This window comes from Lepidochelys kempii, chromosome 4 (genome assembly GCF_965140265.1).
Source record: "Lepidochelys kempii isolate rLepKem1 chromosome 4, rLepKem1.hap2, whole genome shotgun sequence".
NCBI lineage: Eukaryota > Metazoa > Chordata > Testudines > Cheloniidae > Lepidochelys > Lepidochelys kempii.
Window position 1 is genome coordinate 121,692,092 of NC_133259.1, and position 15,436 is coordinate 121,707,527.

The 15,436-nt window shown below is 38.2% G+C and overlaps 1 protein-coding gene across 6 annotated transcripts in view; it reads right to left on the reverse strand.

Moving 5' to 3' along the window:
* Positions 1-15,436, reverse strand: part of FAM193A (family with sequence similarity 193 member A) — a 113,095-nt gene that overhangs the window by 12,462 nt on the left and 85,197 nt on the right. For all 6 annotated transcript variants that reach the window (XR_012158741.1, XR_012158745.1, XR_012158744.1 and 3 more), the window contains 5 exons: positions 14,983-15,265; positions 12,534-12,720; positions 10,807-11,037; positions 7,402-8,248; positions 1,357-1,438 (listed from right to left, as the gene is read on the reverse strand). Coding sequence is in view for 1 of the 6 variants with exons in the window: in XM_073342713.1 (XP_073198814.1) it covers positions 1,357-1,438; positions 7,402-8,248; positions 10,807-11,037; positions 12,534-12,720; positions 14,983-15,265 (1,630 nt within the window). In the remaining 5 variants the exon portion in view is untranslated. The remainder of the gene's footprint in view (positions 1-1,356; positions 1,439-7,401; positions 8,249-10,806; positions 11,038-12,533; positions 12,721-14,982; positions 15,266-15,436) is intronic.

Consider the following 15,436-nt stretch of genomic DNA (forward strand, 5'->3'; position numbering starts at 1 on the left):
CAAAACAAAAAAATATCTACCTAGTTTCATTGGACATATAGTTCATGAATAAGACAATGTTTCAAGAACAACTCAATAGAACAGGTAAGCACGTATTCTAACGATTGTTAACGTGTATTTGTGTCCTGTATCAACGGCAAGCTATATTCTCTATTGAGTGTGATTGTGCAATTCTTAGCATCTGTGGTAGTTACATGTAAGCCTCAAGAGAACACACTCACAAAAAGTAGTATCTAGTTCCTCTTTGGTGTGCTAAATTGCTTTCACTAAAAGTACATCTACACTGCTATGGCTGTGATGCTGTACCACCATATTACAGAAGCTTCTTGCATTGATGGAAGGGGGTTTTCTGTTGATACCACCCCTCAGCAGTGGTAGGTAGGTCAACCGAAGACCTTTCTGTTGACCTGGTCAACCTACAGTGGGTATTAGGTCTACTTAACTACAGGGCTCAGGGCATGATGTAGCTAGGTTGACTGAAGTTTTAGGAGTAAATCAGGCCTAAGAATTAAAGTCCACGGAAGAGAGGGAACAGAGTGAGAGGGGCAAGGCAAAAGTTACCCTGCACGTACTAAGCTTTTATTTAACCTGGAATGGAGGAGATTTAAAGGCAACTTGCTAGAGAAATTCCAAAATGTGGATAAAGTGACACTAACTACATTACAGAGGCAGTAAAAAGTACCAGTTACACAACTCCTAGTCAGCCTGTACCATTCATTGCTGTAGTACAATTCATTGCTAGAAATTGTAAAGAGTACTGGCAAACTGTATAACAATATTTGTAACTGGATTTTCTATGAATTCTGACTGATTATATCTATGAAGGAAACCTCTGAAACAATTTTTAAAAAAAATGATAGAAAATAAAGCCCATTAAATGTGTCTTCTTGGTGTAAGTAGACAACTTGCCAGAGTTCAGAAGAAATTGTACGAAGTGTTCAGATACCATGGTGATCAACAGTTTAAAAAACTAAACAGACAGCACTGAACAGATAGCTAAGTGCATTGTGGGAAAGTTTAGTCTTCCTCCAAAGTAATAAGTAATGTCAGTGATGGAGGTAGAAGAGCAGATGACATGGATAAATGTCTGTTCCAGTATGGCAAATACATATTATTGGCTCTTGTCCGGTTCTCCATATTCTGTGCTAAGGCCACATGACTATAATTTCTACCCATAAAGCTATAGCTTTGAAGCTCATTGTGTAACCAGATTGTGTCAGCAGTGACTGGTGATTTAAGACAGTCCTAGTAAAAGCACATGCTTTTATGCAAAAAGAGTTAATTATTTTCATTTTGGTCACATATATTAAGCAACACAACAGGCGTACATGCAGGGTTGACAGCACTTTTATTTACCTTTTAAAATACTCCACTTCCCGTTCTGTCTCATCCATTTCTACACTGTCTAGGTCAATGTCTTTGGGCAGAAACACATCATCTGCAAAATGGAAAGATACATCAAATGAGTTTCAGTTGGCTGTTTTACTCTAGAAGAAAAACAAAATTTGGACAGACTGAAGTGAGGTCTCCGAGGACTGCTTGGCCTTTGTATACCTCTTTTGACTGAAGGCTTAAAAAACTAAACAATTTATTTCCAAAAGTAAAGACAAAGGAATCAGCAGCAGATTTACTCTTCATATTGATTACAAAACATTCCACAGGACTGGCCCATGCAAGAGAGAGTTCAGTTACAGAACAGACTGGAAAACTGAAGAGCTGCTCAGCCAGCAAGGGTTACTCGGAGTGAAAAATATACAATAATTGGCTGTCCTGAACTTGCTAGCCTCATCACCCTCTGATGAATCTAAACACCTGAGAGGCAATTTTTGCAAATACCTAATTCACGTTTGCATTTAAAAATACTTTTGGAGTTGGTTTTTTGCAGTACTGATAATACTGGCCCTGGGTCATAGTGTCTGGCCCTGTCCACAATGTAACCAGAATAATGATATAGCTATGATTGTGATCATCTGTGCTTTTACCATGATTAACATCCATACTTAAACATAGTCTGACCTCAGGACCTATTTAGGATATATAAAGAATAGTGCTGGCCCAGGATGGAATGCTTAAAAAACCACAATTCATTACGGCTTTGTCTAGACTAGTTTTTGGTCAGGTTGTAACGCAAGTTAACGAACGTGATTTGAATGCTAATCTAAACATAAGAATGGCCATACTGGGTCAGACCAATGATCAATCTAGCTCAGTATCCTGTCTTCCAACAGTGGCTAATACCAGATGCTTCAAAGGGAATGAACAGAATACGGCAATTATCAAGTGATCCATCTCCGACATCTGATCCCAGCTTCTGGTCATCAGAAGCTTAGGGAACATGGGACTGCATCCTAACTAGCCTGTCTAATAGTCTTTGATGGACCTATCCTCCATGAACGTATCTAATTCCTTTTTTGAACCCAGTTATACTTTTGGCCTTCACATCATCCCCCAGCAATGAGTTCCACAGGTGTTGTGTGATGAAGTACTTCCTTTTGTTTGTTTTAAACCTGCTGCCTATTAATTTCAATCAGGTGACCGCTGGTTCTTGTATTATGCGAAGTGGTAAATAACACTTCCTTATCCACTTTCTCTACACCATTCATCATTTTATAGACCTCTATCATAGCCCCCTTTAGTTGTTTCTTTTCCAAGCTGAACAGTCCCAATCTTTTTAATATCTTCTCATATGGAAGCTGTTCTGTACCCTTAATCATTTTTTGCTGCCCTTCCCTGTATCTTTTCCATTTTTAATGTATCTTTTTTGAGATGGGACAACCAGAACTGCACAAAGCATTCAAGGTGTTGGATTACCATGGATTTATACAGCAGTATTATGTTAGTTACCATCTTATTATCTATCCCACTCCACAATCATTTGTTCCTGGTCATGGTTCAGTTTACACTCTGCTGAAGCATGATCTGGAACGAGTGCTTATGGAACACATAGTGTAGCACTAAAACTATATTAGTTAACTCCAGTTAATCGGCAATCAATTAACTTTGGAACAACATGACCAAGAACTCCCAGTCTAAACAAAGCCCATGAGTAATTGGAGATTCATAGTGCTGAAATGGATGGCTGAATCCAGAATAAGAGCACATCAGGGTATCGCTTCTGAATACTTGTAATAATATTAAAGGATGCCTCATTTGTTCTGCACTAGTCCAGGTTCTTCAAAGAATAATTACAGAATAAAATTACTGCTTTGTAAAACAGGGCCCATGTCCAATTACTTTTTCTGAAAGTGATTTTACATTTAAAAAGGAAGTAGTACTTGATCTAAGGAGAAAAACAACAGAAATAGCTAATACGATGCAGAGGCTGCCCTCCCCTTCCTGTCCCTTCCCACCCAGGGTACAGACTAGAGCTGCACAAAATTTTTCAGATGAATACTTCACCTCCCCCGCCCCCCGCAAAAACCACACTGCTGTTTTGGTCAACTGAAAACTATTTCCTGAATTTAGCCTAATTAGCGTCATGAATGTGCACGTGTGCCATTTAGCCCAGTGCTTAAGGCATATGGGAAACCCAGGTTTGAATACACAAATGGAGCAGAGACTTCAACTCAGATCTCCCAGCTGAGCATACTAACTATAGCTATTCTAGAGTGGGTTCCCCACAATCTCTCCTGCTGAAGCAGTTTCTCTTTGTATAGATATTTAAATATTCACTGGGCCTTAGAGAGAGAATAACTCTACAGCTTAATGAGTAAGATATTCAACAGGGAGAAAGGATATATGAATTCAAATTGTTCCTCTGAATCAGCCAGAGAGAAGATTCATTAGGACAAAAACATGTTTCATTTCTTATACAACCATGCTATGGCATATGCTTTCTTAGAACATGATTTAGAGGGCATTAAAAGAATTTGGTCCAGTCTACCCTGCCAGATTTAATTGTATCTTAACCATAATTGGAGACTACTGTTGTTGACTATAAAGTTGTTTCTACAGGAATTGGGTATATACAATGGCTTTATTTTACAATTTAATTTTGCTTTTCTAAAAAGTCTCTCTCCATGTAATCTAAGTAAATATGCTAAAAACTAACAGCAGCAGCAGCCGCCTTTACAGTCTTCTTGTTAGCACAGATCCTTGTGCTGTACCTTCCAAGACAACTGGCCGTCAAAAGGACTGAGAAGAATGCTCTCTCATCCTCCTCCTTCTAATCCCACCTTAAAACTCTGTCGTGATGCCTACAAAATCTTGGTGTACTGTCACTGGAGGTTTTTAAGAACAGGTTAAACACACACCTGCCAGGGATGGCCAAAGCATATTTGGTCCTGCCTCAGTGCAGGGGCCTGGACTACGCAGCCTCTCGAGGTCCCCTCCAGCCCTACATTTTGATAATTCTATGATAATCAGCAGGTGCTCTGAGCTACTGAATAGTAAATCTGTAAACTGTATTTGGAACAACATGTGGTCACCAAGCAAGACAAGCAAGAGTTCACTAATTGTAATATTCCACATGCTCCCAATTCAGGCCTTAAAATGGAGATGAGATGAAATTAGGAAGGGTGAAAAGATAATTTCAACTTAAAAGGTGAATTTTAAAATGGAGATAATTGGAAGAAGGATAGGCAAGCTCCATTGTCGTAGAAAGTGAATATGAAAATCAGTAGACAAACTTGAGGGAAGAAGCTAGTGCTGCTTCCAGTGAGGGATCCCTTCTCATTTAACAAAGCATCATTTTATTGTAGGATAATGTAATAGTTCCTTCTTATGATGAAACCACGCAGAATGAGAGTACAGGAGAGATGCTATGTATTTACAGGGCTTTCTGGTTCACAGAAGGGTAAACTTCGAAGGCTAGTTAAATTACATGAAACTCGTCTCTACAGATGCTACTGGGTTTGGCACTCTGGAGAATCCTGGGGTACCTAAGGGCTTTCATGGTTAACTTACTCCAGTCTCTTCCTTTTTAGAGCAACTTTTGAAGCTGCTACAAAAATGTGCAAAATTAAAGTGTCCCTGTTTTAAATCTACTTTGAACAAGCCTGTGTTTGTATAAAAGCTAACTGGAGAATCCCATGCATCTGAAGAAGTGGGTTTTTTACCCATGACAGCTTATGTCCAAATAAATCGGTTAGTCTTTAAGGTGCCACCAGATTTCTCATTGTTTTTGTGGGTACAGACTAACACAGCTACCCCTCTGATACTTTCCTTATTTATTATTTGTATGATCACAGCACCTAGGTGCCCTAGTCCAGGACCAGGACCCGGACCCAGACCCCACTGTGCTCAATTAGGCAGCATGAAGATTTGAATCCATGTCTCCTACCTCCCAGGGCAGAGCCTTTATCACGAGGCTACAGAGTCACAGTCACTCTGTCTTTGGCCAAATAAATACTTAAGTACACAAAGTAGAATAGCTTCAAGGGAGGAGAGACTGAGAACAGCCCACCCCAGAAGACCTTGTAGATTAATGGTTAGGATGCCTGCCTGGGAGGAGAGATATCTGAGCTGACATTCCTGCTCCAGGATGGGGATTCAAAGCTGGGTGTCCCAGGAAAGTGCCCTAACCACTGGACTAAAGCTTACAGACACACAACTTAGTCCAATGGTTAGGGCACTTGTCTTGGACATGCACAAACGTTTCTGGAACCAACCAAATGTTTCCTGATTTTTCACTTGGCTGGCTGAAGCAAAAAAATTCACTTATTCACCCAGCTCTATTATAGAACCTTCCACACCTTTCAGTTCCTCACCAGTAGTGATCATTAATTCCCACCAAATATATCTGGAACTAGGAGGAAGAAGAGAGGTGCCATGGTCTATGATTCTCCTCTGCATATTGAGAAGGATAGTATGCACAGGAGAGTGGGAAATAAAGGAGTTGGGGTAGGGAGGACAATGTGAAGAAAAAACAAAACCCAACAAACTACAACTAGATGTGCAGGGAAGGGTCAAGGAATGGGAAGAATTTGAGAGAGATCTGAAGTAGTTTCATTCAATCCCAGCATAAAACCACTGAAAACAAACCTGGGCTCCCCATCCAGCACTCATGACCACCATGCATTTGTTCTGTGCTCTGGTAATGAAACTTACAATAATTCAGTTTTGTAAAAGTGCTGGAACATAGCCCACACCACCCTCCAAGGTTCTCAATTCTAAATCTGCAGAATACTAAAGGGAGCTGCAGGGATGAAATACAAAATACTAAAATTAAGTGCCATTATGCCATAGAGGCTTCGTTCAAGCACTGCTATCACACAGCTATTTGGTGATTTATGGAAAATTAGTTGATATTCTCAGTCCAAGTCGACAAGTGTCCATATCACTAAATTCGTAGTCTCATCAATGGCTAAATAGACACATTCTGAACTATGCTAGCACGTGGAGGTGGTATTCAGGGTAGCATGTTGGCAGGGCACTGTGGGGAAGCCTGGACTGCACCTGCTCATGATATGCCTGTTCTGAGGTGAGAAAGGGAAATTAAAGTAACCTGGTTAATCTGTGCATTTTCAGAAGTGCTAAAATCACTTTATGAAAAGAATTCTACATCTTTCCACCTTGTGTGAGAAATATAGAGACATGCCTTACTATTAATAACTTCTTAGCATGGAAAAATGCATAAAATAACTGTATGAAGCAATTCTTATCTGATGTGTGTTATTTGGATGGCAAACTTTCACATTCAATTATGTTACTTCACAGTATATTTACTCATTGTGAATGCATAGTGAAACTGTTTGTAGTGGAATAAAATGAAATACTGAATTTGCTTTGTAATCACCTTTCCTGTACAGAGAAGATGTTCTATGGAGAATGATTTTAGTTAAAAACAATCTATATATGTATAACTCTTCACTGTCTGCAAAATCCTGTGCTCTTTGATTTACCATGTGATGTGAGAGTGACGCATTTTAGACTCTATATTCCTACTGATTCAATCCTACTATCACAATAGAGATTAATTTTAAAAACATGCTTTGAAAACTAGTTAAAGAGTTTCTCCAAAATGGGTTTTGTCATCAAAATATCAAGTAATTATATTTCAAGTCTGTCACTTCATATAGGCCTTATGAAAGAGATGCTACCTGTATCTTATTGTTTAGCTGACTCAAAGTGTATGGAAAGGATACAAAACACTACTAGTTGTAATGTTCTCTTACATGTTTTTCCATACTTATTAATATTCCATACTGGTTAGCTATTTGCATCTCTATTATTAATACTGAACATCAGATTAAACATCAATGCTAAGAGCACAGAAAAATAGCAGAATTAACTAAAAATGTCATTTTAGTGATTGACTCAACAGATGAAGGAGATCTGATTCTCCTCTCACACGTTTAACATCAGTGAGTTACTCCCAATTTACACGGATATGGGTGATTGGAGAGCTGTCCCAAAATTTTGAAACGAATCTATATGAAAAATTCTTAGTTATGCACTTACCTATGGAATTGTTGACTTTGTCTCCCTTCTTCTTCTTGTTTTTCTTGTTCTTGCCTTTTGGCTGAGGAGATTCTGCGAGTATCAGTTTATTGTTTTGTTGCTGCTCACTTGGAGAAGGGGATTCACTCACTACAGGTGTTTTCTCTTCCTTTACGTGATTCAGCTGCTTTTTGTTATTATTACTGCTTGTTTTTTTCTCCTCTTTTTTCGGCTCTGCAAGCTGTGGGAGCTCTGCTTCTTTCACTTTGGATTCTATTTGGTTTCTGGTCTTAGATTGAATCTCTGTTGCTTTGGGGGATTCAGCAGGCTTTTTCACTTGTTCAGCACAGGGTTTGTTTATTTGCTTTAGTTTTTGTTTACTATTACCTTCTTTATGATGATGCATTATATCAAAGAGAAAAGACAGGGGCTCATGCTGTTTCACATTCATCTCTTTCTGGAAAAGCAACTTTGAGTCTCTAGTGTTTGTGGGATCAGATAGTTCACAGATCATCTCAGGAATTGGCCTCTGTGCCACATGATTTACATGCCTAGACAGTGAACTAGATGAGGTTTCTACCTTTTCTGATTGCTCAAATATGCCATTCTGAATGTCTTCGGGTGTTTTTGGGATTGATTCCTTCACTGCCTGGCAGTCTCGAGTAAGCATTTCCATCTTCTCACAGTCTTTACTTGTTCTGTCTTTTTTCTTTTTCTTTACAGCCTGTAACTGCTGAAGTTCTTGAAGTCGTTGCAGCTCCTGTTTTAGTCTTTCTTCCTCCTCCTCTTCCCGCCGTCTCTGCTCTTCAATCAACTGATGATGCTCCCTCTCTTTGGCTTCTGCTTCAAGACGAGCCTTTTCTTCTAGCTACAAAAGCAGCAGTTTATTAAATAAAGGATGACAAAGATTCTAAGAACTAGACATTTGGGAAAAGATCTTCATCTCAGTAGCTAATTCCTAAACATTCCATGTTACAAGGATGTGTTAAGGTATTTTAGAAGTCACAGTATGAAACATAAATGTACCCCTCAAGAATAGTATTAGAATGGGTAAGCAATTTAAAACGAACACACTTAGCAGCTACCTACAGATATTGTCCATGAAGCTATAGCACATTTTCCATTTACAATAACTTGTATTGTGCTCAATAGAAAGCAGGAAAAAAGCATTTTTCAGCCCATTTTTGTAACATTAAAGAGGCAATATTTAACTGAGTGCACAACTGTATATCCTTCAGAATATTATCACAAGCAAGAATAGGTCGCTGGGGTGGATAAAGGCTGGGTGTTCATATATAGTACTAATAGGTGTAAATATGATACAAGAAACATGACAGTGTTATTCCTGACCACAAACAGGCCCTTATTCTGAAAATCCAATGAATGCACCCAGATAAAGGTATTAGGCATATAACTAAAGTTGATCACACCCTTTTTTCAGTATTGTTTTTACAATATTAAAAGTCTAGTATTCTACTGAACATTTGACAAATTGATAGGAAAATATGCTCTTCATTGGAAAATTCCACAGTAGTTTAAATTTTAACAACCACCAGTAAAAATAATGTTATCCAGTAACACTATATGAGAATCACAGTCCTTTTTACTTGTACATTATGAAACAAATGAACACTAAAGTTGTAAAAAATAAAAGGAAAGTCATTCATTATTAATTTTTAAAAATGGTTTACTTGATTACTAATTCACAATGGGTTTTCCCAGTTATAACTGAAAATAATCAAGGTTTTATTGTGCTAAGTTTGCTTACCCCTCTTAATTAAATTACGAGCAGTAGCTTTTTGCGCAATGCCATTTGCTAGTTGACAGCCAGATCTCGCAAAAATTTTGTGAATTTTTGGAAGCGCTTATATGTGACCCATTCCTTTTAAGAGATTAGCAAGTTTTGGGGGGGTGGGGGAGGGTTCTTAAAAAAAAATCCTATAAAATCTTCCAATTCTTTTCTTCTGAGTACACAGCACTGTATTTGCATAATTTGTGTTTTTAAAATGAATTAATGGACAATGTTAAAAACATGCAGTTTAAAGAAAAACTACTTGTTAACTTTGGGACTTACGAAAAAAATAGTTTTCAGAGTAGCAGCCACGTTAGTCTGTATCTGCAAAAAGAAAAGGAGTATTTGTGGTACCTTAGAGACTAACAAATTTATCTGAGCATAAGCTTTCGTGAACATCCGATGAAGTGAGCTGTAGCTCACGAAAGCTTATGCTCAAATAAATTTGTTAGTCTCTAAGGTGCCACAAGTATTCCTTTTCTTTTTGCGAAAAAAATAGTCTGTTTTTCATTAGTATGGCCTATGTTAAAACACAACTTTGGCCCCCCCACAAAATACCCCAAACTACAAAAATCCAAATGTGCAAAGTAAAGTATCACCTAAAATGTGGAATACTTAGGGAGCTTATAAAATTTATTTTCCAGATTTCAAACACACACAGTAACTTAAGCCTTATTTTGAACCTTTTCCTGTATATCCTGAAGTTGGTGTGTGAAGATATCAGCTCAACAAAAGACAAAAATTTAACTATTTTCCTGCATCCCCTCACAACCAAATCGTCACAATTTTTGAAGGACATAATTCCATATATTTTCTCTTTTTTTGCCAACTGACATTTGAAAGCTAGTTAAGTTCAGACGTCATACTGCAACTTGCCACTTCTCCCTGACCCAATATTTATTTAGTTGATGAATTAGTTGGGGTTGGTCCTGCTTTGAGCAGAGGGTTGGACTAGATGACCTCCTGAGGTCTCTTCCAACCCTGATATTCTATGATTCTATGAATATTTACCCTCCAGCCAACCAGGGAGACCATGGCTCTTCACTCAACCTGTCTTTTATTCCACTTAGACCACAGTAGAGACCAAATAACTTACAAACCTTGACTCTCCTCCACATCAGCACAGACATACTGCTCCTATGCTACATGGTTGAAGGAACATTTTAATGGAGCTGACTGATGTCCTGGTGAAGAATGCTAGATTTTGACATCCACCCATTATTACTGTGTCACTTTGGGTAACCACCCTGGAGTGCATTAAAGATCCTGAAATTCTGACACTAAGAAATACCCCCTTTGATGATGTGCAGTTCTAATATGTAATTTACTTGCCACAAAAAAAAAAAAAAAAAAAAAAGGGCTATGATATACTGGTAAATCCTCTGAGAGCAAAAAATCTCAGGTAGCTTTCAAAACAGCACCATGAATATACTCACCAGACTAAACCAGCTGTGTTATATACCTGTATGCTACAGAGTACATCAATGCCAGTTTAAAATCAGTAATGCACATTCAATCAGTAGTGTGCCATTTAAAATGATGCCTATGGAAAATTTCACACAAATACCTAGACACACAATGCCTTTATAAATTCAAGTTAGATAATTTGTGACAAATATGGGTCTGTTTCTTACCTTTCTTTGCTTATGTCTCGCTCGCTTGGCTGCCCGAGAGCTGCTTACTGGTTTGGTCTCAGAGCTGTTTATGAATTGTAGCAAGTCTTCCACTTTTCGATGGTCAACTACACTCTCTCTTTCAGAAATCTGGTCTGGTTTCTTCGGCTGCTCCTCTTTCCTCTTTGTCAAACGTAAGCGAAGTTTTTCCCTCATTTCTGCATAATTTCTACTGGTTGGTGCAGCTGGTGGCTAATGGCCATAAGAGAAAAAAAATGGCTTGAAAGTTTCACAGTGCTGCTTAGAATTTTGCAATATGAAGTTTCAGATAGTGCATAAAAAATACCGACCCCCAATGCCAGTTGTGTGCACATGCAATACGTATGCAACAGACAACAGTATCACAACAGATTTTTGGCTGTCTCATTAGCCAGAGCTGTTTATTTTCATCTTGCAGGTGGGTGGGGCGGTAGAGGGAGACCAAATGCCAGCAGAGGAGTTTCCAGTGGTAGGTCAGGACTTAGTTATGGTTGTTGACAGTTTATCAAATGTAAGTTGAAAAAGGAGTAAGGAGTTGCTGCCACTGTTTTCCATGTAAATATTTAGTGGCAGGGAAAAAAAATAAGCCACCACGACTTTCATGCAGTTGTTTGTTTGACTTTGGGCTAAAACTGTAGCCCAATCCAGTCAGCTAGGTTGGTTGTCACTTTGAATTGTCTTTACTGCTATACAATGTAGGTAGTATTGGCTGATTTTATTTTAATCCCCATAAGCACAGTTTTTACCCCAAAATGGGAAAAGCGCCAGAGACTCCATGAAGTCTACTAGGTGCTTTATTATTACAGATTTTACATGGAAGATCATTAGCTACTATGGTAATGGATGGCTGTGTAAAACCCTAAAATAGATTGCCACATAAAAAGTATCTATTTCAATTTATAAAAACTGCAATTAAACAGAACATTTAAAATGTTCATATTTGCTGCTTATGCAAGGAGTATGCACTTAAGTCTTCAGATTCCCATTGACTTAAACAGGCTTGAGTCAAATCCTCAGCACTGAAGAAAAGCAGACAAAAGGAGAGATCCCATAGCCAATTAATAAGTATTAAAGCTTTGTTATGACTACAAAACGCCTTTTAAGTTGGTCAAGTCACTGTTTCAGTGTACTTTTCTTATTAGTGAATTATTTTTCAGAATTGTAAGTATATTTGTAATACTAAGAATTAGGAAACTTTTTAAATTTAATTTAAAAACACGGGGTTTTAAGCTTTGCTCATACTAGATACACAAATTTCCCAGTTTACGTTTTATTTTCTACTCTTATATTGATCTCTCTAGCTCCATCCCTTTCTATTATTTCTCTGTTCTTAGTGTACTACAAAGGTGGCTAGAGTACAATCACCCTATTTCACAAATATAACAGAGGTTAAATAATTTGCCTAAGATCACACAGTGCTGGAAATCTAGCTGTGAAATAGTTTTATTGTCACTAGCTTATTTTTAGTGCTTCTTAGAAAAGGCTTTAGAATGCATTTTCTATCTACAAAACTCCTATCTTTGCAGTAAGCTTATTATAAGATACCAGATTAAAATTTACAGTTAAAAATGAAAAAAGGAATTTACAGTCATTTATTTTTACTATTTCTGCCACTAAACAGTTACAGCCAATTAGATAACATAACAAGCAGCAGATGATGGCACACTTGAAAACAGTTACTCTTATTAAAATAATTAAACAAAACTTACACCTCCATGACCGAAGAACTCACAGTAGCAACAGTCACAGTATTTTCCTTCTTTCTGATTTGTGGATGTTGAGGTACTAGAGCTATGCTCTGAACAGCTGTCTTCATCTTGGCTCTCCTCTCCATCATACTGTTGATGATCATACGTATTACTGTTCTCACAGCGATGGCCCTCACAGTCAGGATCACTGTATTAAAGAAAACAGAGGGTTTATTACAATATAACAAAAAAGAAACATATTATATGTATATATAGAGAGATATGTATGTGAATCAGAAGCAGCAGTTCTCAAACTGTGGGACGTGCATCACCTCAAAACCTATTCTAGCAGTCTGCAGACCTGTATGTTCAAAACCAAGCAATGAGACTAGGGTATTTTAAAGGGAAGATGGCTCCATGAAATGCTCATGAAGCGGTCCACTGAATGAGTAAATGGGAGAATCACTGTTTAGAGAAATCCATCCTGGTCTAAAAGGTATACTTGTATTCAGAATCTGGAAACCAGTTATTTTCATTTGTTAAAACAAAGTGATTTACAAACTGTGATCTATGGATCACTGGTGGTCAGTAGAGCTGGTTGGTCACACAGTATTTGCTCTCCTCCTTGTTTCCCCCCTTGCTTCTACAGATGTCCAAACTCTTTACTACAAACAAGACTCTCAAGATCATCTGAAAACAAGGAGCAGACAGTGATCCAACTAGTCCAGTATCAGGTGCCTCAGAGGAAGGTGTAAAGTTCTGCAGGAGGCAGTTATAAAATAGTTTAGCCCAGGGAAAGTTTATTCACCAAGAAACACAGGTTGATTTATATCCTTACATATTTAAAATAACCTTCATGCTTATAACTTTGCACATGCACGTAATTCATGTAAGTGCCCAATCCTTTTTGATTTCTGCTAAGCTATTGTCCCCAAAGATAGCAAAAGTCAGTCCCATAAGGTAACCATGCATAGTGTGAAAAAAGTACTTATAATTAATGTCTCATTATGAGAAACTGTAAAATGTAGTGCATGTTCTACATGTTCTATGTTTATTTATCTCTTCACAAGGTGAACAGTGCCAGTCTTTTCACTATCTCTTCATACTGAATTTTTCCCATGTCTCTCCCCATTCTCTTCACCTGTCTCTGAACCCCCTCTACTTGAACTATATCCTTTTTAGACAGGATAACGGAACTGAACAAAGTTTTTCCAGTGAGGATGTACAATTGATTCACATAACAGCATGATATTTTCTGTCTTTTTCTCCATCCCATTTCCTACACATCCTAATATTATTCGCATTGCAGCAGCACCTAGTGGTGCTAACAGAAATTTGGGTTCTATTGCACTAGACTAGGTAACCTACGCTCAAAGAAACATTTCTCTTTTTATTGCAAAGAATCATTTTTATATTTCAATAATTTCCTCTAGTTCAAACAGCAGTAATACAAAGCTAGCCAGATGTTACAAAGCTAACTTTTTGAAAAGTAATTCAAGTGGATAGCTATCACTCTGCTTGGTTCTCAAGATCCCCCATCATAACTACGGCTGTGGCCTCCCATCTCCTCCATAGCAACCATCAACACAGTACTACAAGTCAGAGTACTCAGAAGAATGAGTCAGCTGCTTTGCCTTTAGGACATTCCTGCTCTTCAGACACTAGAGAATCAGTGTCACTATGAAATCACTCTGCCATAACGTCCTGTACTCAATTCATCCAATGCTTTCAAAGATCTTTAAAATTTTAAGTATCACAAAAAAGGTTAGTTATTACATTCATTTTACAAATGGGGAACTGATACTCAGAGAAGTTGCAAGCACAGTTATGGTCAAAACACTGTTTAAATATGGTAGCTTTCACATGAAGTATGCTCCTTGTATGGTCTCCAAGTCAAGTCTTTAAACCATGATTTGAGGACTTCAATAACTCAGACATAGGTGAGAGGTTTATTGCAGGAGCGGGTAGGTAAGATTCAGTGGCTTGCATTGTGCAGGAGGTCAGACTAGATGATCATAATGGTCCCTTCTGACCTTAATATCTATGAATCTATGAAGTCTGCTGACTAAACTAACAAAAAGTATGTTGTCACTTGAATGATGAATGAACCAGAAAGCACAGTTTGACTTTTCCATCCCATTTTAGCGCACACAGTGAGAAAACATGTCTTTTTACTTATAAGCTGAACAAGTGTGATTCTGCATGTGACAAAAAAAATGCAACCCCAGAAACACCATGGCCACACTTTCCTGAGAGTAACACCACACTTGATGTGACTTGTGCAAAGTCACACGGCTAGTGAGTGGCAAACCAGGGAACAGAACTCAGGTGTCCTGCTCATCTATCAAATGGACAAGACTCCCTCTCACGTTATAATGGTGTACAAAGTGGTGCTGCAACAGTGAACATTTATTTTGCATGTTTGTTACTATTTTTAATGCCAATTTAAGTATGAACAAAGTAAACTCACCTGCAGACACTTGGTGGCGCACTTACGGAGCTGTTTGTGGTTGAAGTTGGGGGTGCAACTGTGGAGGGACAAAGACCTGAATGTGGATCCACAAATCCAGGGGCTGTTGCAGCAGTTTTGGGGAAAGATGGAGCAGCAAGATTTGGGATATGGGGTGTAGCGGCTGGAGACAGTGCAGCAGGAGAGAGTGAAGGAAGGGATGCTAAACTAGTAGGGCTATTTCGTGGTGCAACTGGTGCAGAATGTCTATGGTCCTCTTTATTGATATTGTGGAAGACTTCTCCTAAATTTGGAAAAAAAGAAAAAAAAGAAAAAAAAAAGAAAAGGTTAATTTCCTTCAAAAAATGAAGTAACAAATCTCCACTAGCTTGAACCAGCTATTCTTGACTTCTAGCTCTTTAAAAATCAGCAAAAAGAAAAGGAGTACTTGTGGCACCTTAGAGGCTAACAAATT